Source organism: Telopea speciosissima, chromosome 7 (assembly GCF_018873765.1).
Source record: "Telopea speciosissima isolate NSW1024214 ecotype Mountain lineage chromosome 7, Tspe_v1, whole genome shotgun sequence".
Lineage (NCBI taxonomy): Eukaryota > Viridiplantae > Streptophyta > Magnoliopsida > Proteales > Proteaceae > Telopea > Telopea speciosissima.
Window position 1 is genome coordinate 7,314,918 of NC_057922.1, and position 27,407 is coordinate 7,342,324.

The 27,407-nt window shown below is 39.0% G+C and overlaps 4 protein-coding genes and 1 long non-coding RNA gene across 6 annotated transcripts; 1 reads left to right on the forward strand and 4 right to left on the reverse strand.

The window, feature by feature from the left end:
* Positions 1-875: 875 nt before the first annotated feature.
* Positions 876-21,507, forward strand: LOC122669000 (ABC transporter B family member 15-like). Of its 2 annotated transcripts, XM_043865608.1 has the most exons (8): positions 876-1,180; positions 1,281-1,335; positions 1,471-1,649; positions 1,734-2,191; positions 4,634-5,174; positions 5,273-6,187; positions 6,278-7,667; positions 21,499-21,507. In XM_043865608.1, the coding sequence occupies exons 1-7, from the start codon at positions 920-922 to the stop codon at positions 7,664-7,666; spliced, it is 3,798 nt and encodes a 1,265-aa protein (XP_043721543.1). In that variant the 5' UTR covers positions 876-919; the 3' UTR covers position 7,667; positions 21,499-21,507. The 2 variants fall into 2 exon arrangements, with proteins under 2 accessions (XP_043721543.1, XP_043721542.1); XM_043865607.1 differs by lacking the exon at positions 21,499-21,507 and having other exon boundaries at positions 6,278-7,833.
* LOC122667470 (disease resistance protein RPV1-like) lies at positions 8,508-10,415 on the reverse strand. The gene is made up of 4 exons (XM_043863744.1): positions 10,206-10,415; positions 9,403-10,113; positions 8,766-9,057; positions 8,508-8,653 (listed from the first exon to the last, which is right to left on the reverse strand). The coding sequence occupies exons 1-4, from the start codon at positions 10,413-10,415 to the stop codon at positions 8,508-8,510; spliced, it is 1,359 nt and encodes a 452-aa protein (XP_043719679.1).
* LOC122667471 (disease resistance protein Roq1-like) lies at positions 11,043-12,228 on the reverse strand. Its single transcript, XM_043863745.1, has 2 exons — positions 11,847-12,228; positions 11,043-11,647 (listed from the first exon to the last, which is right to left on the reverse strand). The coding sequence occupies exons 1-2, from the start codon at positions 12,226-12,228 to the stop codon at positions 11,043-11,045; spliced, it is 987 nt and encodes a 328-aa protein (XP_043719680.1).
* On the reverse strand, positions 14,984-27,355 carry LOC122667477. The gene is made up of 13 exons (XM_043863750.1): positions 26,868-27,355; positions 25,588-26,698; positions 25,100-25,384; positions 24,533-25,008; positions 24,282-24,470; positions 24,191-24,200; positions 22,491-22,553; positions 19,422-19,662; positions 18,531-19,077; positions 17,144-18,254; positions 16,671-16,955; positions 15,868-16,578; positions 14,984-15,520 (listed from the first exon to the last, which is right to left on the reverse strand). Exons 1-13 carry the CDS (start codon positions 27,323-27,325, stop codon positions 14,984-14,986), a joined length of 6,024 nt encoding a protein of 2,007 aa, XP_043719685.1. The 5' UTR covers positions 27,326-27,355.
* On the reverse strand, positions 22,358-23,180 carry LOC122669002. Its single transcript, XR_006333950.1, has 2 exons — positions 22,899-23,180; positions 22,358-22,553 (listed from the first exon to the last, which is right to left on the reverse strand). It is a non-coding gene; the product is annotated as an uncharacterized LOC122669002 (long non-coding RNA).
* Positions 27,356-27,407: the final 52 nt, after the last annotated feature.

Sequence of the window (27,407 nt, forward strand, 5' to 3'; positions counted from 1 at the left end):
CCTCTTTTTACAAAAAAGTTACAATTTTTCCTTTTATTAAATCTGATTAGGTGCTAGTGCCCTATCTCTTTTTCTGGGATTCGGAGTTGAACTGAATATTAACCTTTATGCCCTTTTCCACAAATTTTTTTTCTTGGGTAAAAGAAACCCTAGTGGTGATGCTTTGGGGTTTGTGAATGGACAGGTTGATCCCCAAGGCTTCGATCGTGAATTTTTATCCTCTCAGTTACACTGTCCGTACTTGACGTCAAGTACATCTAATAGAGGGAGGTGGGCCCCACGTAGACCCCACCTCGAGCAGTGTATTCAGATGGGGGGTAGGATAGTCATTTCTACCTCCTGTGTTAGATGTATTTGATGTCAAATACGAACAGTGTAATTGAGAGGATAAAGATCCCGATCTAGCATCCCCATCCCTATCGAGGCGGGATCAGGTTCATATATATGAACATACAAGAACGGATCATAATCGTTCATGAAATGGCAGCCAACGAAATGGAATAATTCATTTTCCTTTTGGGTTCATAAATACCTCTCAGGTTTTGATATTTTCTAAAATATCCTTTAAGATTCCATGCATGTTTTTTTTGGTTACCAAGCATGTAGCAGCAAAATTTCGTCCGGTAGTGATGATGGTAAGTTTCAGTCAAGTAAAAGTAAGTCAATAATGACCCTACTGACTACTGTAGATGATAATGGAGCTTGACCCAGGGTCAATATGGCCTCGGAAGAAAACCAATCCTTTAGAATCTTTAATTGTTGGAATGGTATATATAAATATACATCAAGGGTGGGATGCCCCTAGATAACCCCCCGTCAGGTGAAAGTGAGTAGCGACCAAGAGAGAAACAAAGACAGGATAAAAGAGAGTTTTGATAGTTCTCTTCAATTGTATTCTTGTTCTCTCCCAAGTCCTAATATGGTAGCTGAGATGGGCGAGAAGGTGGGAGGTGTCGAAACCATGATCAATAGTGGCAGTAAGAGTAAGACCAACTCCTTTCTTACCATCTTCAGGCACGCCGACTGTAAAGATATGTGGTTGATGATCCTTGGATTCATCGGCGCCGTCGGGGATGGATTCTCTCTGCCTGCCTTATTCTATGTGAATGGCATCGTCTTCAACAATTTTGGTGGTTCCTCCTCCACTAATTCTCATGACTTAGTTACCAAAACCAACCAGGTGTCTCTCCCTCTTACTCTTTTCTCTCTTAATTTCGATCTCTAAACCAACTCACAAAGTGACAAATTGATTTCATTTAATAATCATTGTTTACTTACAGAGTGCCTTGTGTTTACTGTACGTGGCTTGTGGGACTTTGGTTGCTTCCTTCATGGGTGAGTATCTATATATGATCTGTTTCTTTCTCTCATTTAATTTCTTCTTAGATTCAATTAAAGAGATCGATCATGGAAAAGTTATATATATATATATACTTAATAGATGTAAATTAAATTTGGATCCCAAAAAAGAGGGGTATTGCTGGACAAGAACAGGGGAGAGACAAGCCACAAGGATGAGAGCAAGATACCTAAAAGCTGTGTTAAGGCAAGACATTGGTTACTTTGACCTGCAAATGGCCAGCACCACCCAAGTGGTCACCGGCGTCTCCAACGACACCCTCGTCGTTCAAGACTTCCTTAGTGAGAAGGTGAACACTCTATCTATCTAACTCACAATTAATATTCTCATCTGGGCTTTTAACTGTTTTTTTTAAATTTGTATTTATTATCAGTTGCCCAACTTCATAATGAACGTTGCAACCTTCGCTGGGTGTTACGTGATAGCATTTGTGTTGATGTGGAGGCTGGCCTTGGTAGCTCTTCCATTTGTAGTGCTTGTGATAGCTCCAAGCTTGATATGTGGAAGGATTCTGATGGGTATGGGAAGGAAGGTTGGAGATGAGTATGGTAAGGCTGATAGTATAGTGGAGCAAGGTGTGTCGTCTATTAGAACTGTTTACTCTTTTGTTGGAGAAAGCAGGATCATGGGGGAATTCTCAACAGCACTGCAAGATTGTGTTAGGCTTGGGTTGAAGCAGGGTTTGGTAAAGGGTATGTGTATTGGAAGCAATGGCATCGTTTCCTCTATTTGGTCTATCTTGTTTTGGTATGGAAGCAAATTAGTGATGTACCATGGTGGGCGAGGAGGAACCGTATTCACTGTTGGAGCCTGCATCATCATTGGTGGCATGTGAGTATCTCTCTCTCTCTGTGTTATAGTTGGATTCATGTGTATTGGTCGACCAAGGATCCAGATCCTCTACGGTGTGCTGCCCATAGTGGTCTGAGCAGCAAAGACCACCTTACCCTGCCTAAACATCTTGCCCGAGCAGGAGTAAGGCGGCCATTGCACGCTCGACTCAGTCTGCGCCAGCATTAATGGTATTTAGATTGTATACTAGATTCTGATTCAGTGGCCATGATTGATTGTCAATCAAAATCTGAACACTACAACTTTTGAAATATTTGGACCACAGTGAATGGTTCTCACTTTAATTAATTTGGAAGCTACATTTTATAATGATCCACCACTTTCAAGTGGTTGTTCCCACATTCCATTTTATCGTATCGTGTCGTGGCTCTTTCCTACCTAGTCTCTTTCTCTTTTTAAAAGCCAAAACTGCATTATTTTATTAGGAAAACTATTGCTTGTAATTCAAGTGAGCTGCAAAAACCTTTCGACTCAGCATACTTCTTTAAAACAACGATGTGAACGCTGACCTGACGGCAACAATCGTGGTGGAGAAAATCTTTCTCCTTTCGGTTTTCTCTTTAACTTTCCTGTACATTTGGAGGCTGGTTCAGGTTCTCGAATGAACTGGACAGATGGAATCCAAGAAAGGTGAATCATCATTCCATGTGGAGGACAGGAGCTGTTGGAAGGATAGAAGGAAGTTTCATTCCTTATTCTCTATCCTTTTCGACTTAATGCTGAACTCCAATATCTCTCCTGATTCAACTTTTCCTAATAAATAATTTGCTAGTTGCAAATCTTTTCTGCCTTCCATAGGGATTTAGAATTGGTTTCGAATCCGACCGATTCTGTACAAAAAAACTAGGGTTTGGATGTTTTTAAGTTGATTCTTGATTTTTTTGGTTCATTCTTGTAATCTGATAGTGAACGGTAAAATATGCACGTGATTGTTTGTTTTAGTGTGTATGTATGTTTAAATCTTTAGATTAGATACAGGTCCCACTGTTTCATGTGAACGCAATCTTTTGCATTTTTTATGTGATAATAACTTTCCAATAGAAAAGTTAAAAAGATGATAATGAGAAGGAACTTTGGAAAATTGTTTTTCCATATGGTTATCAATTCTCAGAAAAAGGTCAAAGAAAATGGCTGGCGTCAATCTTTATAGTAGGTCCGGTACCTTTGGAAATAGAGGTTCTTTTGTTGAATGTTTTAGGGTTTACGTCATTGGGTCTTCTTCGGGTGACGTCATCTATTAGGTGACATCACCCACATGGCACTCTAACCAAATCATTTTCATTTCTTGTAACCAAGCTTGGTGACAAAAAAAAAGGGAAACAGATCCTCTACGGCACGCTGTCCTGTCCTATCTGTGTTGCGTAGATACAAGGTCACATGCAATGATTGTCTTATTCTTGTCCGAGAGCCTTGCCCAAGAGGGGTTAAGGCAGTTATTGCACGTAGTCCTGTGTCTACGCAGCACAAACCGGACAGACAGCTATGTCGTAGAAGATCTGGATCCTAAAAAAACGATGGTAAATCCTATTCCTTCACATGACTACTTTTTAATAATGACGTAATGAAAATCCATTTTTAATTTTTGTTTTTGTAAAAACTAATAACTTTAAATTAATTTGAAAATTCTATTTTATCTTTACATTAAATGATTTTTGAGAATAAAATAAAGGACAACAAAAAGAAATCTGAATTTCTCATTTCAGCATTTTGGTGACAACTAGATGCAGTTAACAATGTAAGTTCTTTTTAGAGAGAGGGTTCTACGAGGAAGCGGCATAGAGCAGTACACCAATGAGGAAAAACTCCGACACATGAAATTTATGTTCGAGTAGAAAACATAGGGATCTACCTATTCATAAAATTTGGATCTCAAATGATCTGTCACGTGGCAATTATTGGCTTTTTAAAGTGGTCGATGTAGGAATGGTTTGTTTAGAAACCAAGCTCCCTCTTCAAAACTTTGATTCATATATTTTCAAAGAGAAATAGTATCTTCAATTGTTGTGGGTTACCAACCCCAACCAAATGGCTGTTACTCTCTTAGAGTCACATCCAATGCAATAAAGAGAATAGGGAATCTGTTCACCAACTCGATCCTTTATTTTTTTTAATTCCATACACACTGAATTGAAAGAGTAATGCAAATTCACTGTGAGGGAGGGGGCTGGATCTATGTTAGGAGTAAGGTGGAATTAAGGCAGGAAACTGGATACATAGGATTTTCATTGGAAAATCATGGGAAAATAAACTCTCTAGGCTCTCTGTTTGTTTCGGCATAAAATTTTACCGGAAAATTTTTAACGGTAAATTTTCAACTTCTAAAATTTTACATGTATAAAAGTATTCCAATGCTTGTTTTGATAATTGTGGCTAGTGAATGTTTACTTATTTTGATATAGTTTCATAATTCCTGTCAATCAGATCATTGGGCAGTGGGTTTGTGAACTTGAAGAACCTCTCTGAAGCTTGTGCTGCAGGAGAACGTATAATCCAGATAGTAAATAGGGTACCAAAAATAGATTCAGATAACACTGAAGGCCATATTCTAAAAAGCATTTCAGGGGAGGTTGAATTCAAACACATAGAATTCGCATACCCATCCAGACCAGAGAATGCAATTCTCAGAGATTTCTCACTCAAAGTACCAGCAGGAAGGACAGTTGCTTTAGTTGGAGGGAGTGGTTCTGGAAAGTCTACAATAATCTCCTTGTTACAGAGGTTTTACGACCCACTTAGTGGAGAGATACTTCTTGATGGATTCAATATAGTTAAACTTCAGCTCAAATGGCTTCGATCTCAAATGGGTTTAGTGAGCCAAGAACCAGCTTTATTTACTACCTCCATTAAAGAAAACATACTCTTTGGCAAAGAGGATGCCACCATGGATGAGGTAGTTGCAGCAGCAAAATCTGCAAATGCTGAGAGTTTCATTTCTCAACTGCCACAAGGATACGATACCCAGGTTTGTTTTTATCATTGTCTAGATTGAACCATTAAAGTCATTAAACACCAATGAAGCAATTTAAAAGAATAGAAGCTCAAAATTTTGAATTTGCACAGGTTGGTGAGGGAGGCACTCAATTATCAGGAGGACAAAAACAGAGGATAGCAATCGCCAGAGCAGTGATTAGAGCCCCAAAGATCCTTCTATTAGACGAGGCAACAAGTGCATTAGACTCAGAATCAGAGAGAATTGTTCAAGAAGCACTTGACAAGGCTGTGGTAGGCCGAACCACGATTGTTATCGCTCACCGTCTTTCCACAATTCACAATGCTGAGATGATCTCTGTAGTTCAGAATGGGCATATCATGGAATCAGGTTCACATGAAGAGTTGATCCAATATGAAAATGGATTGTACAGCTCATTAGTTAGACACCACCAACAACAAGAAGCAGAGGAGAAAACCAAAGAGGAAGATAGCCCATCAATATCCCCATCATCATTTCCACTGTCAAAACATGATAACATCAATGTCACCAAGCGCAAGCTCTCTTCAGATAGTAGATCCAACTCTGCAAATTCCACAATAGTGTCAAGTCAAGTATCACAAAGGGGAGAAGGCAATGACGAACAAGAATTTCCTGTACCCTCGTTTCGAAGATTATTGCTTCTTAATCTTCCAGAGTGGAAACAAGCAATATTGGGATGCATTAGCGCAGTGTTGGTGGGCGCAGTGCAGCCTGTGTTCTCATTCTTGATGGGTAGTATGATATCTGTCTATTTCTTGCCTAGTCATGAGGAAATTAAGTCAAAGGTGAGGATGTACGCATTCTTGTTCGTTGGCTTGACTCTATTCTCATTCATCGTAAACTTGGGGGAACACTACTATTTCGCTGTAATGGGTGAATCCCTAACAAGGAGGATCAGAGAAAGAATGTTGTCTAAGATTCTTACTTTCGAAGTCGGGTGGTTCGATCAAGATAGCAACTCTTCTGGGGCACTTTGTTTTAGACTCGCCAAGGATGCCAATATGGTAAGCATTAAGCAATCCCATCTCGTACAAACCTTCTCACAAACACATGGTGTACAATAAAAGCTTATCCTTTTTTGGTAAATTCTGTAGGTCAGGTCACTCGTTGGGGATCGAATGGCTCTTCTCGTACAAACCTTCTCAGCGGTAACCATTGCATGGACCATTGGTATAGTTATTGCATGGAGGCTTGCGATTGTAATGATGGCCAGTGAACCCCTTTTCATCCTCTGCAGCTACTTCCGACTGATTCTTCTCAAGAAAATGTCAAACAAAGCCATCAAAGCCCAAGAAGAAAGTAGCAAACTTGCGGCAGATGCAACCTCAAACATCCGAACAGTCACTGTTTTCTCCTCCCAAGCTCGAGTACTTGACATGCTTGCCAAGGCTCAAGAAGGTCCACGAAGAGATAGCATTTGCCAAGCAAGGCTTGCAGGCATTGTCCTTGGCACCTGCCAAGGCTTCATGTACAGCACTCGAGCCCTCGAGTTCTGGTATGGTGGAAAGCTCATCTCTGAGGGATACATTACAGTTAAGGCCTTCCTTGAAACTTTCTTTACCTTAATCATCACCGGCCGTATCATCGTCGATGCCTGCAGCATGACCGCCGACTTGGCTAAAGGTTCTGACGCCATTCGCTCTGTATTTGCCGTTTTGGATCGGAACACTCGGATTGAGCCCGATAACCCGGAAGGTTACAAGCCCGAAAGATTGATCGGTCAGGTAGAACTGCGAGACGTTCACTTTTCATATCCAGCGAGACCCAACGTCGTCATCTTCGAAGGGTTCTCGCTTAGTATTGAAGCGAGGAAATCAACGGCTTTGGTAGGCCAAAGTGGTTCGGGTAAGTCAACCATTATAGGCCTGATTGAAAGATTCTATGATGCATCAAAAGGAACGGTGGAGATCGATGGAAAGGATATAAAGGCGTACCATCTGCGGTCACTGAGGAAACACATTGGTCTTGTGAGCCAAGAACCAATGTTATTCGCCGGGACAATCAGAGATAATATAGCCTACGGCGCTTTTGATGGATGCAAGGTTGATGAGGTAGAAATCATAGAAGCTGCAAGGGCAGCGAACGCTCATGATTTCATCACAGCACTTAAAGACGGATACGATACATGGTGTGGAGATAGAGGAGTACAGTTATCTGGAGGGCAGAAGCAGCGGATTGCTTTAGCCCGAGCCATACTGAAAAATCCAGGGGTGCTGTTGTTAGACGAAGCAACGAGCGCGTTGGATAGCGCGTCGGAGAAGGTGGTTCAGGAAGCATTAGAGCGAGTGATGGTGGGGAGGACGAGCGTGGTGGTTGCACATCGTTTGAGTACCATACAGAACTGCGATGAGATTGTGGTTATGGAAGGAGGGAAGGTGGTGGAGAAAGGGACCCACTCGGCTCTTTTATCTGTGGGACCCACTGGTGCTTACTACTCCCTTGTTAAGCTCCAAAAGACTCCTAATACTGAGAAGCATATTTGATTTATAATAGATTATAAATTTGATCTCCTAAATCATAATTAAGCATTGTATGTTAATGAAGATTCAGAGGCAATCCATGAGGTGTGGTTCAAGTAAAACTGATTCACCCACTATTGGGTCAAGTGAAGATTGACATGACACGACATATAAATGTAGTAGCAACTTGTGCAAAGATGGTTACACATAAGTAAGTTATACGGTTTACTGGTAGTTATGTCCAACATTGGAAAATTGAAATTATTTTAGTAGAACACTGTATTTGCAGAATTACTCTTTCAATATTCATTCTGTGTCTCGCCCATACCCTGAATCGCCGTCCCAGCAGATATTCCCGAATGGTCTCCATGATCATTTGGGTGCATGGTGGTCTCTAACCCACACGAAGAAGAAATAGATAATTAATTAGTAACTGATTTTCCATCAGACAAAAAGAAATTAAAAACACGTAAGAGAGATTAGAAAACAGAAAAAATGTAAATCCTCATATAAAACGCTCACCAGAAAAACAGTCTCTGATCGCTTCGGCACTACTCACAGTATTAATTGTTAAAACAGACACCATTCAAAAACAAGAACACAAACTAAAACAGATTTAATGTGGTTCACAAACCAGTATGATGTGCTACGTCCATGGGCGAAGGCAAAGCTGTTTTATTATGTAAATCAGAAAAAATCACAATAGAGATCTCTCAAGAACACCCAAAATGATGCTGCTTCTCTCTCCTAGGAACCTTAAAATAAAAATAAAAATCCCAAATCTTCCCCTTCTACAATAAAACGGGTAAAGAACATAAATACTCTTCCATGGGATCCGTGTGATTCCATGGGATCAGGTTGAACCCTACACCTCCTCCTCTTCGTAGGAAGAAACCGTAAACAACTCTCCCTCTTCGTCACTCATTTCATTAGTCCTCTCCTCTTCTTCCTCCGAAGTAAGTTCCTTCCAAGTAGATTCCCATATATCCTCATCCTCTGTCGTCCAATTGCCTACAATATCAAGAAATCTCCCATGATCACCATAATAATGGTATTCAGAACTGAATTGATTGTCAAACATCGGCACCTCTTTTAACAGGAAGAGGTTCTCAATGATCTTGACCTGTTAATTTCTTGATACCCTCAATTCTCAGATTATTTTCACAATCCATTTTTATATCTTTGCTACTGAAACAAGCTTTAAAGCGCAGAGTGAGCTCATCTCGTAAGACGACATAAAGTTGAGGGTTTCCAATTATAGAGACACTCAAAGAAAGCTTCATCATTAACCAGCACCTACAGATCTCATCATCATCAGGAATCAGGTAACAGTTAGGACCTTCTTCTTCATCTGTCTTTTGCAAAGGTATCCAAATTCGTCTCCAATTTTCAATGCTACCCAACAGAAATGTTTCCTGTAATTAATTAAGAGGAAAAAGAAAAGCACCTGTCAATCATCATCATCATCGATTTGGAGAGGAAAAAAAAAAAAAAAAACCTAATTGGTGATTTTGATGGATCAAGATCTTCTATTGCGCAGTTGCCCTAGCAGCCTGAGCGGCGTAGACACAACCGTGTGCGTAATGATTGCCTTACCCTCCTCGCTCAGGCAGTGATAAGATGGTCATTGTACCCTCAGGCCACTAGGGCAGCTGCGCCATAGAGAATCTGTTTCCGTGATTTTCCAACCATTTCAGCAGTTGCTAATAAATAGGGTTCCAATAATAAGCTGGGTAGGGAAAGATAGATGGGTAAATGACCTGGCTTTGCTTCTGCTTCCGACAATTTGTTAGCACGCAGTGTCTATCCACTTGACTGCTCAGTTCATCGTTCCTCGTCTTCATGAAGCCTCTAAATTGCTCCACCTTTGCCCAAAAATCTCCTAGGACCAATACCTTCATGTTTTTCATGTTATGCACATCTGGTAAACTTCCAAGTTGTGTCCCCGAAACCGTAAATTCAATTAAACTAAAAGGAAGCTTTGGTATGCACAGAGGATTATCAGGTCTACAAAGGATCAAGTGACACAAAGACGTCATTTTCTCCATTGACCCTGGTAGATACATTAGGGCACGGTTACTAGAAATATCCAATACCTCCAGCTTCTTTAACAATGCAACACCATCAGGCAATACTTCAATCTTTGTCCCATTCAAGGAAAGCTCAACCAAAGATTCTTTTAGATCAACAATGGACTCAGGCAACTCTTTGAGAGAATTGCATTCCCTGAGATTAAACATCTGGAGAGAACTCAATCTACCTATACTGTTTGGGAGTTTCTCAAGTGAAATACAAGCTAGCAAGTTTAAGTAAACAAGCTGCTGGTGCTCTCCGATGGATTCATGTAAGTTAACCCACTTCATGCAAAAACTAAGATCTAATCTCTTTAAGTGAGGAAATCCCGAGAAGTTGGGCAACTCTGATAGAACCGAACAACAACGGAGTTGAAGAACTTCTAATTGTTGAAACAGCTGTCAAAACAAAGAGATGAATAGAAAATATAAATGTCCAATAATACTCTCGGTTGTAAAATGAGAGAGAAGCAAAGACAAACACCACTCACCTTATTTTCATTTTCAGCCCAATTACTCCAAGCTTGACTAAACAAGCCATTAGTTAAGTCAAGCATAACTAAGTCTTCATGACAAAAATCGGCAGGTATTTGTTTCAACGGGCATCCCCACCATCTGAACCATCTTAACTCAGAAGGAAGACACTGAATATCCCCCTCCAAGGTTGCATTATCAACTTGTAGTAATCTTAGGTTGGGCATCTTCTCAAAGCCTTTAGTATGCAAGGGAGTGTCATTTGAATTGAATCTAAAGACAACTATTTAATTCCCCTGTAGCCAAAAAAACAAAAAAATAATCCAAGTAGAAAATTTTTATTTTGATAAATATGTAAAAATGTAGACGATTTATTAATCTACTCATACGTAAAACATTTAATCCTAATGCATTTATTTCAATATCTATTTATTTTGATGAAGTATCTATTTATGCACTAGGATTACATGCTTAACTATTGTAAGAGCAAAGGAAAATAATAAGATAGAGAGAAAAGATTCATGTAATTAGCTCTTACCTTACCACATTTTAATACCTTCATAATATTATAACAAGACCATAACCGACTATGGTAATTAGGATCCCTACGCTTTTCATTGTAAGCAATTCTTCTTCCCATGTCTTGGATCTGATCGTGCATCCACAACTCTTTGCTTTTCAATATAAATGTCTTATGAAACTTGAAGAGGAATTTTCTTTAGAGAACTTCTATGTGGAATTTTGGATCAAAGCCACACGCTTTCCATATGGAAATTATAATTTTTTCTTCCCATCCTATGAAAAAACATGCAACATCAAGAAATATGGTTTTCTCAACATCATCATTTAGATCATCAAAACGTATTGTAGACTTTATCATCATGGATTTGTTCTAACATCCGAAGCTTGGATTCCCATATTTCTTTAACTTCTTCATCTTCTTTATCTTCTATGTATAAATCACGACCCAAAACCTCCAAAGCTAAGGGCAACCCTACTGTAGTGCCTACTATATCAATTGAATGCTTCAAAAATCCATCACGAGGTTGGTTCGTTGAAAAAGCATTCAAACTAAGGAGTTCAAGACTTTCTTCTTGATTCAATTCTGGAGGCTCATATATTTTTCTATTAGTTTTAGGGATCCCATTTAAAACACTCTTATCTCTGGTCATAATGATTATTCTACTTCCATGACCAAACCAATCAAGATCACCCGCCAATCCATTTAATTGGTCACGATTTCCAACATCATCAAAAATGAGAAGAACTTTCAGATGTTGGAGTGTTTCTTTTATCAAACCCGATCCTTGTCTAGAATTGTTTAATTCTCTTTGCGGAAAGACATCATAAAGAAGTTTCTTTTGCAAACAAACTATATCACTGGGTTGTGAGGTTTGCACTCTAACATCTTCAAGAAAACAACTCTCGCTAAAATCTCCAGATAAACGGTTGTATACATCTGCCGCAATGGTTGTTAATTAGAAAGGGGAAGTCACAACTCACAACACAATTGGAAGTGAAACTCAAATATTATATTAAAAAAAAGGGTTAAAAAAAACTATGATCAGATAAGACTTATCATTGCCAATAACCCGTCCAATCTTTTCTCCTACCGCTCCCAAAGCATTCTTCCATTTAAATATAGTTTGGGGCTCCACCTGGCTGTGTCTCAGGAGAAATCTGAAAAAATCCAGTCTGCTTCTTAACTTGTGATGGGTCAACCTTGAAGAAAATGGGAAAAATGATTTGTTGACCGAGTTCTTGACATTCCAGCATCTGAGCGAGCTCCCGGAGGCACCATTTGCTTTCTATGTATCGTTGAGAAGAGACAGCAATGGAGAGCTTGAGCTTGGAGCCTTTTATTATATCGAGAAGCCTCGTAGTTTTGTCTCCTTTCCACAGACCTTTGCTGTCAATGAAGGTATGGATTCCTTGATAATCTAAAGCTCTGTAAAGATGGCCAATGAAATCATTGCGAGTGTCAGCGCCTCTGAAATTGATAAACACCTTATAGTTTGAATATCCAACCTCTTGCTCCATGAATATTCTAATGGAGGAGGAGAAAGTGGCGACCAAGGGGAAATCCTTTGGGATAAAGATTTTGGATAATAAATGACTTGAATTCACAAGACGAAACCAAAACAATGGGAGTTCAAGCAAGAAAGTAGAGCAAAATCAAGTGGAAATCGTTTGGGACAAGATTTTTGGATAATGAATGACTTGAATTCACAGGAGGAACCGTGCAAACCACACTGGGGTGCAAGAAAGTAAAGCAAAATCAAATCGTTTGGGATAAGATTTGCAAGCAAAATCAATGGGATATCGTATGGATAAGATTTTGGATAACGAAGTCGAAAGTGTGGAACTTTATGGCCTCAGCGTTCGCTTTTACATTTCCACCGATAAAGCCGAAAAATGTTCACTTTATGGCCTCATCGTTCACTTTTACTTTTCCACCGATAAAGCCGTACGGCTGTGTTTAGATGTCAAGAGATGAAAAAAGTATCTTGGACGAAAAGGGCAAAACAGAAGAGAAAGACAATCCACAAAACAAAATCATCCAACAACCAAAAAAATGAGTGACCTGGTAAGACAATAAGATATTGTGATTTGGTATTTTCTACTATTGAATTAGTCAAAGGTGTTTCAATATATATAGATTACAATTGGCTGATGTGAATAGAAAATTCAAAATCTGTTGTACAAATAACATAGAGGAAATTTAACACGTGTCTTTCTCCTTAACATAGGAAATATATTTGCAGCTTATACAAAGAAATGCTCAATACTAGAATTACGGCACCAACCTTGCAAGTACAACCCTTAAATTCCTGCAATAGTTCCCAAGTGGCCGGATCTGCGGAAAATTATCACCTCCAGTTTGCTGACCGGCCCAGTTTCCCAGTTCCTCTAATAGGGGGATGGTGGACCCCACCCGGGCAGGGTGTTTGGGCATGGGTAGAGAGGTCATTTCAGCCCCCCTTTGTTAGAGAAACTGGGGAACTGGGCCGGTCAACAAACTGGAGGTGATAAAGATCCCCGGATCTGCCATAAGAAAGAATGAATCCATAAGAACCTAAAGTTGAACAGATGACCAGACTCCAGATAAGCTTGAAGACATGTAAAGATAAGCCACTTGAAACTTAGCATGAACACATAAAGATTTATTCCCATAAGAGAATGGAATACCTAAGACCATTGAAACTTAGAATGAATACATAAAGCCATTGAAACTTAGAATGAACACAAGAAAATAAACTTTTCCACAAAGACATTGAACGCTGGCTTTCTTACAGTGCCACAAAGACACTAAACACTGGCACTTGATGGCATGTCCAGATAAGCTTGAACTGCTTACTTTCAAGCCCATGCGGCCACAAGCACAGACCAGAACTTTAGCTTTACAACCCACCAAACAAAATTTAGAAATGGTTTTCAGGATAAATCCAGCTAAATGGGGTCTGCTACTTGGATCCTTGTCCTCCAATAGGCTCTATCTAAAGTATGTGATATGAGCTAAAATTACCTGAGAACTACGACAGAAGCTTCTATGTGGGGACTTTTGTACAATGGTGCATCATGCATGGCGACTGTACATGAAACTTTTCTCGTAGTCAATAAAAGGATTAGATGTGTTTTAGATCTATTTAACAACTTTGTTTTTCATGAGTTCGAAACAATGGGTTCCTCTAGGGCTTTTTATCCAACACTAAGGAGGGGCAGAAGCAAATGTTGGATTGGACTACTGGGTTGGGCGGAGAAGATGATGGTGGCCTTTCAGGCTTGTGAGAACATTGAAACCTTAAGGGCACGGGCGCGTGCGCGTTGGGAGGGGGGGTGGAAGTTGGAACCAAACCAACAACCCAAATTAGGGTTTTAGATATCGGGTTTGGGATTTGTCATATCAACCAATCCGTATCGGTATTCTTTGATGTTGATATCATTACCCGATCGATATAATTGTCCAAATTTGGTCAAGGATTGGTATCTTTGAGGGGAAAATCGTCAAATAGTACTAATATCAATAACAACCGTATCCAAATTGATACTGATCCCAATACCGATCCAGTCGATACCGATACATTAAACATACCCTCAATCTCTCCCTGAACCCTATGAAATGACCATACCCCCTTATTTTTGCATGGTTGGACTCCAACTCCCACCACGACTGGAGGAGAGCCAGATCCATTTGGATGATGAAGGTTATGGATTTTTATCTATTCCATTTCTGACATCCTCTATTTTTACCAATTTTTCCCTTAGATTGTCGACACATGACATGATTAAATCCTACGGTCAAATTTTAGTTATGGCATTCATCCACCCAACCATAATCTAACCCGAGTTACCCATTCTCTCCCCTCTCTCTCTCCTGCAAGATCAAATAAGGAGTTAAACATCATTGACTGGAATCCCAGATCAAATACGATTGGGCTATTTTTTATTCATCCAAAAAAAAAAAAGATTGGGACAATAGAGGTCACAAACAGTGAGTTCAACTCACCCTCACCACCAGGCCCCAGCTAAGCAACCACGAGTTCCAGGATCGTGGTGACACCCATAGGACCACAAGGGCTGACACAGTTTCCTTTTCAGGTTTGAAAAATGCACCCCTTCCCTTCAATTTTCTATACGATCAAAGATCCAGAGATTCCTAAAAAAGCAATCTTCATTATGTTCCATTTGTCACAAAAACGAAGAAACAACCTGGCATGCTCTCCTCTCATGTCCAATGACAAATTAAGACAGTTTGGGCGGCTTCATCTTTATGAATCAAAACAGAATTAATAAGTCAATATCTTACAAACTCAAGATATCTCTTACCATAATCGCATGCACTGAAATGACTGTGAAGCATGTCCAAGTTAGGCTCCTCTTTTATTAGCAAGAGGTTCAGCTGATTCACAGTGCATCCGATCATACATACTTGGACACATTCATCAACAGCAACTGGGTCTACTTGAGATATCTCAATTATATCTCTGCCTTCCAGTGGAAACCCAAACCAATCAAACCCTTCGAATTCATGAATGTATTCTATGTACTCTTGATTCATCAATTTGATGCCCTCAATTCTCAGCCTAGTTTCACAATACGTCTTTTTATCGTTCCTATGGATACAAGCTTGAAAATTCAGAATGATATTTACCGGTACGTTCTCCAACAGAATTTCCTCACTTATGAGGAGACACAAAGAAATGTGCATAAGTAACCTGCTGCAGATCATAAAATCAGGAGTCAGGTAAGGGCTTGGACCTTCATATGTATTTTGCAAAACTATCCAAATTTGTCTCCAACCTTCATGGTTACCCAACCTAAATCCTGTTCTCTGTAAGTGGAAAGTAAAGGATCTGTCAACCATCAATTAAAGAAATGTAGATTTTTGCGTATCATAATAAAACAAAGGGCAGGGGTTTGGTGTCAGGGCTGCATGGCCCCTGCACCTGCATTTACGGGCATCCAAGGAGGGGAGGGGAGGGGAGGGGAGGGGTGGGGTGGGGTGGGGTGATCATTTTACTGTCCCCATGTGAGAGGACGTAGAGGGCACTGCTAGGCAGCATTCTTTTTCCCTAAAACATAAGAAGCTAATTGGTGACTGATTTTCCATTTATTTTGGCAGTTGCTAATTAGGGTTCCAATAAGGTATAGGGAGAGCTAGATAGATAGATAACGGACCTGTCCATGTGTCGGCTGCTGCGAATGATTTGTTATGATGAAGCGTTGATCCACTTCCTTGTAATCAGAATGAATTGTCCTCATGAAGCCTCTGAATGGCTCCGCCTTTATACAAATATCTTTAAGGCATAATAACTCCAACTTTTTCAGGTTTCGCATGTTTGGTAAACTTACCAACGATTTGCAAAGAAAACGAAGCTCAATTAAACTCGAGGGCAAGATTGGTATGTATGGAAGCTTGTCACGTCCACTAAGGTCAATGTAACGCAAAGACATCATATTCTCCAGTGACCTTGGTAGATACACTAGCCCATGGCAAAGCGAAAGATCCAATACTTCCAGCTTCTTTAATAGACCAAAACTGTCAGGCAATGCTTTTATATTTGTTCTGTCCAAGGAAAGCTCAACCAAAGATTCTTTTAGATCACCAATGGATCCAGGCAACTCATTGAGAGAAATGCAGTGAGTGAGAATAAGCTTATGGAGGGAACTCAACCTACACACACTGTTCGGGAGTTTCTTAAGAGAATAGCAATATCCCAAGTTCAAGTAAACGAGCTGCTGAAGTTGCCCAATGGATTCATCTAAATTAATCAAATATGCACAATTATCAAGATACAACCTCTCTAAACCAGGAACTCCTGAGAGATCGGGAGACTCAGACAGAAAGAAACAACAACTGAGTTTAAGAACTTTCAATTGTTGAAATATCTGTCAAACAAAGAGATGAATATAAAACATTGTTAATGTCTAATAACACTAAGTCATAGAATGAGAGAGAAGAAAATATAAATACCGCACACCTTATTTTCAAGCCAGTTATTCCAAGCTTTTCTAAACAAGCCATATCTTAAATCGAGCATAACTAATTCATCATGATAAAAATCGGGAGATAGATTTTGTAATGGACATTTCCACCATTTGAGCCATCTTAACCCAGAAGGAAGACATTGAAAGCTCCCCTCCAAGGTTGCTCCATCAACTTGTAGTAATCTTAGTTTGGGCATCTTCTCAAAGACTTCAGTTTGTAAACAAGCATTGTCATTTGAATTGAAGCTAAGGAGGAGACCTTCAACCATTTCATTCCCCTAATGTAGAAAAATAGTCCAAGTAAATAAAGATTGGAAGAAAAAAAATGTAGAGGCTTTGTCAAGGTACTCCATACTTATTGTTTATTTCAATATATATTTATAAATTAGGATCATATCGCAAGCTTTCCTAGAGTAAGCATAGAAGAAAAACAAAAACAAAAACGATTCATGTAATTTGTTCTTACCTTACCACCATTTAATACCTTCAAGATTACATCGTGGGACCATAACCTGCTCAGTTTATCAGGTTCCATGGGGCTCTGTTTGTATACAATTCCCTTTCCCATGTCACGGATCTGATCATGCATCCACAACTCTTTCGACTCACTAATCTTTAAGAGGGATTTTCTATTGAGAACTTCTAAACGGTATTTCGGTTCAAAGCCACAAGCTTCCCATATGGAAATTACAGTTTCTTCCTCCCATCCTACGAAAAAGCATGCAGCATCAAGAAACATAGCTTTCTCAATATCATCTTGCAGATTATCGTAGCTAACCTTTAACTTTCCATAGACATCATTATGAGGAATTTGTTTCAATATCCGATGCATGCTTTTCCATACTTCTTTATCTTTTTTGATAGATAAATCAGAACCCAAAACCTCCAACGTTAAGGGTAGTCCTCCTGCAGTGCGTACTATGTCAACTGAAAGCTGCATATAATCATCAGGAGGTTGGTCCGTTGAAAAAGCATTAGAACTAAAGAGTTGAAGACTCTGCTTCTCATTCAATTCTTTAGGTTCATATATTTTTTTAATATTTTCAGGAACTCCACTTAGAACGCCCTGATCTCTTGTTGTTATGATTATTCTACTTCCAGGACCAAACCAATTGAGATCACCAACCAATGCATTTAATTGGATACGATCATTCACATCATCAAGAATGATAAGAGTGTCTATTTTTTGAAGTCTTTCTTTTATCAATCTTGATCCTTCTCTAGAACTGCATATTTTTATTTCCTGTCGAAAGATGTTGTAAAGAAGTTTCTCTTGCAAACAAACTATACCATTGGGTTGTGATGCTTGCTCTCTTATGTCTTCAAGAAAACAACTCTTGCTAAAGTTTTTAAAGATGCAGTTGTATACAGCCGTTGCAATGGTTGTCTTCCCAATTCCACCCAGACCACAAATCCCTAGAAATAGAACATCCGTAGAATTGGGTTTTATTAGTAGAGATAATACAGAATCTATGCGGGATTCTAATCCAACAGGGTGTTTAACACCAATCAAGGGCACCATATTCAATCGGATCCATGCACTTTGAACAACTGAACTGACTAACTCTGATTGATCCCTGTAACCAGTTTATAGAAAAAGGGAAGTTACAACTCACAGCTAAACTAACAACAAAAATGGAAGGAAACTGAAAACCTATAAGAAAAAATGAAATAAAAAAAGATTTATGAGGGGAAAAAAAAAGAAAAGAAGCTTATTATTTCTTTTTCATTGTAATGATGGAAACTTGCAAAGATTAAAAAGATAAAAAAAAAAAAGGACTATAAGATAAGACATGGAACATATATAATAGTGATGTTCAGAGAAGAAGTACTTTTGAGGGACTAAGACTTACCCGTTGTCAAAAACCCAACCACTCTTATCTCCTATAGCTTGCAATGAGTCCTTCCATCTCTGTAGAGTTTCGGGGGACTTCTCGCCTTGTCTCTGAGGTGAAATCTCAAAACATCCAGTTTGATTTTTAACGTCCGATGTCCTAACTTTGAAGAAAATAGGAAGAATGATTTGACCGTCGAATCTATGACATTCCAGCATCTGAGCAAGCTCTCTGAGGCACCAATTGCTTTCTACGTATCTTTCACTGAATACAACAATCGAGAGCTTGGAGCCTTTTATTGCTCCGAGAAGCTCCGGCCCAATATCTTCTCCTTTCCACAGATCTTTGCTGTCAATGAAAGCATGGATTCCAAGATTCTTTAGAGCTCGGTAAAGGTGGCCAACAAATGTATTGCGGGTATCTTCACCTCTAAAGTTGATAAACACATCATAGCTTGAAGATCCAACCTTTGGTTCCATGAAGATTACAGTTACAGATACAGAGATGCAAGTGTGTGTGAATTTGTAAAGGAACTCTATTCGTGTGTGAAATTGATTTGCTTTGACTGAAAACCGAGAGGATTGAGATGATTAATGGTGAAATTGGTGATTTCTCTTTAAACGGAAAGAGAAGGGGGGGTGTGGGGAGGTAGCGAACAGGGGAATTCATTTGAACATATGATTTTGGGTTTAACAAAAACCCAAAAAGGCCAAAAGGTCACACCGGGATTGTTATAAACCGTTGATCCAATATCAGATTGATCTCAGCCGTTTAATATAAAAAACTTGAAAACCTATTACGTGCTTTCCGGTTGAAGAAAAAAACACGCTGGAGGAGACTCGTGAAGAGTCCAGCCTTTCTTGTACGTTTTCTAGTGGACAAATGGGACCCACGCCCTTCTTCTTCTACCTTCATCTTCGCCTTCTTCGCATAAGGATGAAGAAACAGAATCGATCCAACCCTTCTGCTTCCACCTAAAACCTTCTGGTGGTGGGGGTTTCTCCAGCATTGGACAATTAGCGCTTCTCGCAGTGGTTTCTGGTAAAGATGGTGATCTTAGGTTTGGGTTAGAGTTCACCTTCATCGGTTGTTGAATTTGAGTTTCTCGGGTGAAATCTGTCTTGCCATTGTTATAAATCTGAGATTTCCCCTGTTTAGAAAAGAAAGCAGAAAAAAAGCCAGAATTTGAACAAACTAATCAACAGAGAAGAAATTCAGAAAAATGTAAAACGAGTGTACAAAGACCAGATCGAGATGGAAAAAAACATTAGAAATTGACTAAATGGAACCCTAATTTCAGATTAAGAAAAAAAAAATTATGTTTCACGAATGAATGACATGTTTCCTCTGTTTTTTTTTATTTATTTAATTTTTTATTTTACAAAAACTTGTTCATTATATTGCTTTTCTAGTATTTCTTCCCAGAACCTCTTGAAGAGGACCCAAATACCTATTAGATCGATCTTTGGAAGGTACCAAGTTTTTTTTTTTTTTGTTTTAAAAAAAATTAGGGCAGTAAGTGTTTCTTTGAGCATGTCGATTTCCAAATCTGAAAGAAGTGGTTGAAGTTGAGCCGATGATGGTGGGCCTTGGGGGTAGAGTTGCAGTTGTGAGGTAAAAGTAGAAGGGTGGGGTCGGTGTAGTGATGTAAATGAATAGTCAAAAATCATTTTCATATTCGTGTCGTATCCGTTTAACATTATGAATTTTTATCCTTTCAATTACACTGCCTGTCTATACTTGTCCATCAAGTACATCTAATAAAGGGAGGTGGACCCCACCTCGGGCAGTGTGTTCAGACAGGGGGTAGGATAGTTATTTCCACCTCCTATGTTAGATGTACTTGAGTGAAGTACGGACAGTGTAATTGAGAGGATAAAGATTCGAATTCGTCCGAAAGATAAATGGATGTGGATATAGATAGGCTATAGCTATCCGAAAAGCTATATTTACATGTAAACGAATAAAATATTCGATCTCTATCTGTGTCCGTATCCGTTTAGCACTATCCGAATCCGTCCAAAAGCTAATCGGATGCAAATGCAAATATAGCACTATTCGAGCCGAATCTGACCTGTTTACATCCTTAGGTCGGTGGTGTTTCTTCATCCTTATGCCAAGAAGACGACCTAGAAGAAGGGCATGGGTCCCATTTATTTTATTAAAATTAAAAAGGGAAAAAGATCTCTATCTGGGAGTGTGGCCTACGCCAGCACTCCCATGAATCTATCTCTTTCCTCCTCATGTGAAAAGACACCTCTGCCCCCCTATTTTAAGGAGGAGAGAGATAGACACATGGGAGTGCTGGCGTAGGCCACACTCCTGGACAGAAAACTGCTTTCCAATTAAAAAATAATAAAAATCACAAACTTCCCCCTTCAAAGATCGGTTTCGATTTTATGTTGGACACGTGTTCACTAGAAAATGTACAAGGAGGGCTGGACTCTTCACGACTCTCTTCCTTCGTGTTTTTTTTTTTCGACCAGCTGACAGCAGGTAATAGGTTTTCAGGTTTTTTATTTAATGGCTGAGATCACTCTGATATAAGATCATCGGTTAGAAATAATCCCAGTGTGAATAAAGTTGTAACACCGCACTGTTGCTACCGCTCACCCAATAAAAATGAATTGATTTTACACAAATCAATCAAAGCGGCTGAGAGAAAGGATCAGGATCGTCTCCAGGGATCAAGGAATTGCCAGGGTGCTATTAGCCGTTGGGTTATGCTGCACACATCTTTAGGCATGCATTGAGATTTGTGCTACACAGCTCAGCCGTTGGATGCCCCTTGGCAGCACCTGAGCGCACACCTCCTTGGAGACGACGAGCTCAACTTGGGAAACCACAGCGAAGCTCCAGGTTTTCCGAAGGTCATGATTCTGGATTTCCTTCCTCGACTCTTTTTTCGTTTTTTAAAAATCGAAATCTGTTTTATCAGGAAAAACATGGTTGTACGTTTTAACCAATAGCTTTAGTCAGTTGGTTAGGTGTCTTTTTTTTTTTGGTCCTGTGGTGTATTGGATTAGGCTGAAATTTAATGGGCAGGTAAGAAGTTTAAGTCCAAATGGGATCGCCACGTGGCAAAACAAACAAATGAAAAGTAAAGGAAAAAAAAAAAAGAGAAGAGATTGGATAGGAATCAGAGTTTAGGAGGTGTGATACAATATGGTCTATTCATACCACCATCTTTTTGGTATCCAATGATCAAATTTTCCATAATTTGCATTCTGTTATTGAAGTGAATGATATAAAATGTGTAGTTTCACTTGAATGCAAAAACCTTTCTTACAATCTTTAGTTCTTGGAAGCTGCCAGATATTTTTCTTTAAAATGAATTTGGACACCCAAAAAGAGGTCCTCCAGTATACTGGCTTGCCACATTCAAGCAGAATATATAAGAAGAAAGTTCACTTTAATTAATGGTGTTACGCTTATTTGATTTCTATATGCTTTTATGGGGGACTGCCTTTAGTTTTCTGTGTGTAGACTGTAGACCATGCAACCTTCCTTGGACTGCACCCATTCTCTAAAAAAGTGTCTAAAAAAGGAGTGTTCTCTATAATGAACTATAACATTGATCCAAAACATTAATCCAACCTATGATATAATGAACTAAGAGATACCACCAAAATATATTATCTCTCTTGCCAAAGAGGACAAAGATCAAACACCAGTAGGAGAGGCTTAGTAGACTTCAAATTTACTTAGCACTCCCTGCCTTCTGCTCTAGTAATTAAATTAAATAATTAAAAAATGCAACAAAATTTATCTGATACAGGTCCCAAAAATTAAGAGTTGGGTAATCCCAGAATTAAAAAAAAAAAAACCATTAATCGCTTTTATGATTGCCAAAACAATGTCGTTTAAAATCAATTTTATCAACCTGATTCGAACAGGACCAAATCAAGAAATGAAAACATATTAATCTAGGCCAATCTCCCCATTGCAAAGGCTGCCATTTCCCTAATTAAGTTGTACATCTGGAGACTGAAGCATCTTAATCAAAGGTCGGACAGCACCTCTCTGTACTTGAATGTGCACCTGCAAGAACATGATTATTAAGAAACTACAAATTTTTGGGGGTTAAAAAATGCTACCTAGTCACATGGCCCCTGTGCCTATGGGAGCATGCGTGTAAGCATCACAGGGGTTAGGATTTCCTCCTTTCAACGGAGAGGATCATTTCGCGTCCACTGTGTCTAGGCACATGGGCCATGTGAGCAGATAGTGTTCTCTGGCTAGAAGCAACCCATAGGCCAGAAATAAACTGTCTATTAGCAATGAAAAACTAAAATATACAAGCAGAAGCCTCCCTTCCAATTTTGGATGGACGAAGGGACAAAAAACAATAAAAAAGAAAAAGAAATGATGATTGCTATTCTTCACCTTGCAATCTGAATCCGTTGTAAAACATTGCGCAAGTAACAAAAGCTACATCCCTTTGGCTCTCCGAACAGCAGGAACTGTCATCAAACATATGAATTTAGAATCTCTGAGAGAAGGAAATCATTGTTCAAAGAAACTTTTTGTAATAACAGCTATAAGGCAACAATAGTTAGACCATGTATGGCTGAACCAACTTGGGAACACACAAAGATGATAAAGAGTCCTCCAAACACTAGAAATAGCTGAATCCAATGACAAGTTGCAAAGCCCCAGCAAGGGAGAAGCTCTGAATATTTTGGGGTGGGGGGGGGATGAGTGGACCAGATTACCAATGACACCAACATGTTAAAAGACACAAAAACTTATTGTAGAAACCAGAGTTTACAATAATTCAGGCAAGGGCCTCTTGCCACACAGGAATTACTCAAAATGAAAAAATCTTAGTCCTTCCAAAAAATAAATTCCTAGGAAAAAAAAAACTAAGTTAAGAAAATTCACAAGAGTACATTCTTAAAGTGGCGCAGGAATTTTAGTTTACAAATAAGAGGATCTTTTGGGATCAATTCACTGTATATCTAATCATATAAAATGGAAAATGAAATACATACATTAAGCAATAAGCAAATCCAGAAAGATCAAGTAAGGAATCAAACATGATTAAATGGAATAGTAAATAAAATATGGATGGGGTAAACTGAATTCAACTCACTCTCACCCCCAGCTGAGCAACCACGAGTGGCAGAAGCCCCCACAAAGGGCTGACACTGAAACAAAAATCCCCACCAACCTTCTGGTGGTGCACCTCATTGTGTCTAATCTCTTTGGTTGAGTGTGATGGCCTTGGTCGGGTTGCTTCTGCTTGCAAGAGTGGCAGTGTTGCTGTTTTATTTGTTGAGATGTTCGGAGTGATAGAAGTACAGTCACACACCGGTTAGTTCAGGTCCTTGTATTTTCATATACTTGAGGAGCTCTCTCCACTAACACCTTCAGGTCGTGGGTTGGACCCTCAACATGGTAGATGTTGGGAGTTGTCGAACATATCTTTGAATATTTCTCTCTTTTTCCAGCCTTTGAAAATGTTGGTTTTTTCTCTTTATCCCGTCATTGAGATGTTGGACCTCTCTCTTAATCCAACCATTTAGATGTGGGACTTCTCTCTGTATCCAGCCCTTGAGATGTTGGGTTTCGCTCTTTATCCAGCCATTGAGATGTTGGGAGCTGTTGAACATGTTATGAGTGTACACTAGGATAGCCATGTGTATCTATCTATTAGGATTCTAGATGATATTTACCATTTGTAATCTGCATATCAGGGACATGACTCATTAATAATAATCAATATACTAGAGTTTACAACATGGTATCAGAGAATATACAAATTACAAATGATCAATATCTTCTAGAATCCTATGAGATAGATACACGTGGCTATCCTCGTGTACATCCACAACAGAACATATGTTTGACAATCCTGCTGTTGCCTCTGTGTGGTAGCAGAGAAGTGGAAAAAGAAACTTTTGCAAAATCTTCACGCTAACAGCTTTTTCATGTTGTGCAAGTTTGGTGAGAATTCTGATGACTCACAATGAATACGAAGTTCAATTAAAGTAGAGGGCAGCTTTGGTATGCATCAAAGCTCGTTTCGCCCACAAAGTTCAATGTGACACAGAGATGTCATATTCTCGATTGACCTTGGCAGATTCACAAGCTTATGGCAAAGTGAAAGATCCAATACCTCTAGCTTCTTCAACAGTCCAACACCATTAGGCAGTGCTCTAATATTTGTATCGTTCAATAAAAGCTCAGTCAAAGATTCTTTTAGGTCACCAATGGATTTAGGCAACTTGTTGAGTGAAATGCAATGACTGAGAATTAATTTTTGGAGAGAACTCAACCTGCATATACTGTTTGGGAGTACCTTAAGAGAACGACAACTTTCCAAGTTCAAGTAAACGAGCTTCTGGAGTTTCTCAATGGATCCATGTAATGTTACCAAAGAATCACAATTATCAAGATACAACCTTTCTAACTTAGGAAATCCTGAGAAGTCGGGAGACATGGATAGAGACCGGCAACTACTGAGTTTAAGAACTTTCAATTGTTGAAAGAACTGTCAAACAAAGAAATGAATATAAAATATTAATGTCCATTAATACTCTGTTCATAAAATGATAGAAAAGATAAGATAAAATATCACTCACCTTATTTTCAGGCCAGTTATTCCAAACTTGTCTAAACGAGCCATTACATAATTCTAGCATAACTAATTCTTCATGATAAAAATCGGCAGGTAGTTCTTCAAATGGACAATTCTGCCAACTCAACCATCTTAATTCATGGGGAAGACACTGAAAGCTTCCGTTCAAGGTTGCTCCATCAATTTGTAGTAATCTTAGTTTGGGCATCTTCTCAAAGCCTTTAGTAAGTAAACAAATGGTGTCATTTGAACTACATCTAAAGACGATACCTTCAACCATTTCATTCCCCTATGGAAGAAAAATAGTCAAAGTAAAGGGATATTGATAGACATAAAGATGTAAAATAGCTTTGTCAATGTACTCCATGCTTACACATTTGGTCCTAATGCACTTTCTTTTAATATCTATTGATATATTAGGATCACATGCTTACCTAGAATAAGAGCAAAGGAAAAATTAAAAGACAAAAGATTCACGTAATTAGCTCTTACCTTATCAACATTTAATACTTTCATGATATCATCACGAGACCATAACCTGCTATGTCTGCCAGGTTTCATAGGCCTTTGATTGTAGACAATTCTCCTTCCCATGTCTCGAATCTGATCGTTCATCCACAACTCTTCCACCTCATTAATCTTTAAGAGGGATTTCCTCATGAGACCTTCAAAATAATATCTCGCTTCAAAGCCACAAGCTTCCCATATGGAAATTACGGCTTCTTTTTTCCATCCTATGAAAAAACATGCAGCATCGAGAAACATGTCTCTCTCAATATCATCTTGTAGATCATCATAGCTTGTCTTTAACTTTACATAGACATCATTATGAGGAATTTGTTTCAACTTCCGAAGCATGCTTTCCCACACTTCTTTGTCTTTGTTAATAGATAAATCAGAACCCAAAACCACCAAGGCTAAGGGCAACCCGCCTGTAGTGCGTACTAAATCAACTGAAAGTTGCATATAATCTTCAGGAGGCTGGTCCATTAAAAAAGCATATGAACTGAAGAGTTGAAGACTCTCTTCCTCATTCAATTCTTTAGGCTCGTATATTTTTTTATTATTTTCAAAAACTCCGCGTGAGATGCTTTGATCTCTAGTTGTTATAATTATCCTACTTCTAGGACCAAGCCAATTGAGATCACCAGCCAATGCTTCTAATTGGGTATGCTGGCTTACATCATCAAGAATGAGAAGAGTATCTGTTTTTCCAAGTCTTTCTTTTATCAAACTTGATCCTTCTCTAGAACCGCTTATTTTTATTTCCTCCCCAAAGATCCTTTCAAAAAGTATCTTTTGCAAATTAACTATACCATTGGGTTGTGATGCTTTCTCTCGAATGTTTTCCAAAAAACAACTTTTGCTAAAGTTTCTAAAGATATGGTTGTAAACCGAGGTCGCAATGGTTGTCTTCCCAATACCACCCAAACCACGTATCCCTAGAAACTGAACATCCTTAGAATCGGTATCTGATAGGAAAGATAATACAGATTGTACATGGAATTCTAATCCAATAGGGTTTTTAACATTAATCAAGGGAACCTTATTCAATCGGATCCATACCTGTTGAACAATTGAACTAACTAACTCTGATTGATCCCTGCAATTTGTTCATAGAAAAATGGAAGTCTTAACTCACAAGACAGTTGGAAGTGAAACTCAAATGCTAAAAGAAAATATGGAATTAGATAAGGTTTCTTGAAAGAATTAAGAAAGCTAATTTCCTTCTTTTATTTTTCACTGTATTTTTTTTAAGGACTGATACTTACCCATCGTTAAAAACCCATCCACTCTTATCGCCTACCACTTGCAAAGCGTCCTTCCATCTTTGTAGAGTTTCGGGCGCCTCTGTGCTATACATCTGAGGTGAAATCTCAAAACATCCAGCCTGATTCTTAACGTCAGATGTCTTGACCTTGAAGAAAATGGGGAAAATGATTTGACCGTTGGTTCTATGACATTCCAGCATCTGAGTGAGCTCTTGGAGGCACCATTTACTTTCTACATATCTTTCACTGAAGACAGCAATCGAGAGCTTGGAGCCTTTAATTGCTTCGAGAAGCTCCCCAATATCTTCACCTTTCCACAGATCTTTGCTATCAATGAAAGCATGGAGTCCACGATCTTTTAGAGCACTGTAAAGATGGCCAACGAAAGGATTGCGAGTGTCTTCGCCTCTGAAGTTGATAAACACGTCATAGCTTGAAGATCCAACCCGTGACAACATTATGATTGCAGTATAAGATAGAGAGAGAGAGAGAGAGGCGATTTTGATTTTGTTGATGGGCTCTATTCGTTTGTGTTGATTG

Coding starts and splice junctions, on each gene's coding strand:
- LOC122669000 (XM_043865608.1), top strand. CDS start 920: ATGGTAGCTGAGATGGGCGAGAAGGTGGGAGGTGTCGAAACCATGATC. Junction 1,336..1,470: donor TTTGGTTGCTTCCTTCATGG/GTGAGTATCTAT, acceptor ATCCCAAAAAAG/AGGGGTATTGCTGGACAAGA. Junction 2,192..4,633: donor TGCATCATCATTGGTGGCAT/GTGAGTATCTCT, acceptor CCTGTCAATCAG/ATCATTGGGCAGTGGGTTTG.
- LOC122667470 (XM_043863744.1), bottom strand. CDS start 10,415: ATGCCCAACCTAAGATTACTACAAGTTGATAATGCAACCTTGGAGGGG. Junction 9,058..9,402: donor GGAAGCAGAAGCAAAGCCAG/GTCATTTACCCA, acceptor AATTAATTACAG/GAAACATTTCTGTTGGGTAG. Junction 8,654..8,765: donor GGGTATCAAGAAATTAACAG/GTCAAGATCATT, acceptor TTGATATTGTAG/GCAATTGGACGACAGAGGAT.
- LOC122667471 (XM_043863745.1), bottom strand. CDS start 12,228: ATGGAGCAAGAGGTTGGATATTCAAACTATAAGGTGTTTATCAATTTC. Junction 11,648..11,846: donor TTCTCCTGAGACACAGCCAG/GTGGAGCCCCAA, acceptor CCATTGCGGCAG/ATGTATACAACCGTTTATCT.
- LOC122667477 (XM_043863750.1), bottom strand. CDS start 27,325: ATGTTGTCACGGGTTGGATCTTCAAGCTATGACGTGTTTATCAACTTC. Junction 25,009..25,099: donor ATAACTGGCCTGAAAATAAG/GTGAGTGATATT, acceptor TTTGTTTGACAG/TTCTTTCAACAATTGAAAGT. Junction 18,255..18,530: donor GGTTGGGTTTTTGACAACGG/GTAAGTCTTAGT, acceptor AACTGGTTACAG/GGATCAATCAGAGTTAGTCA.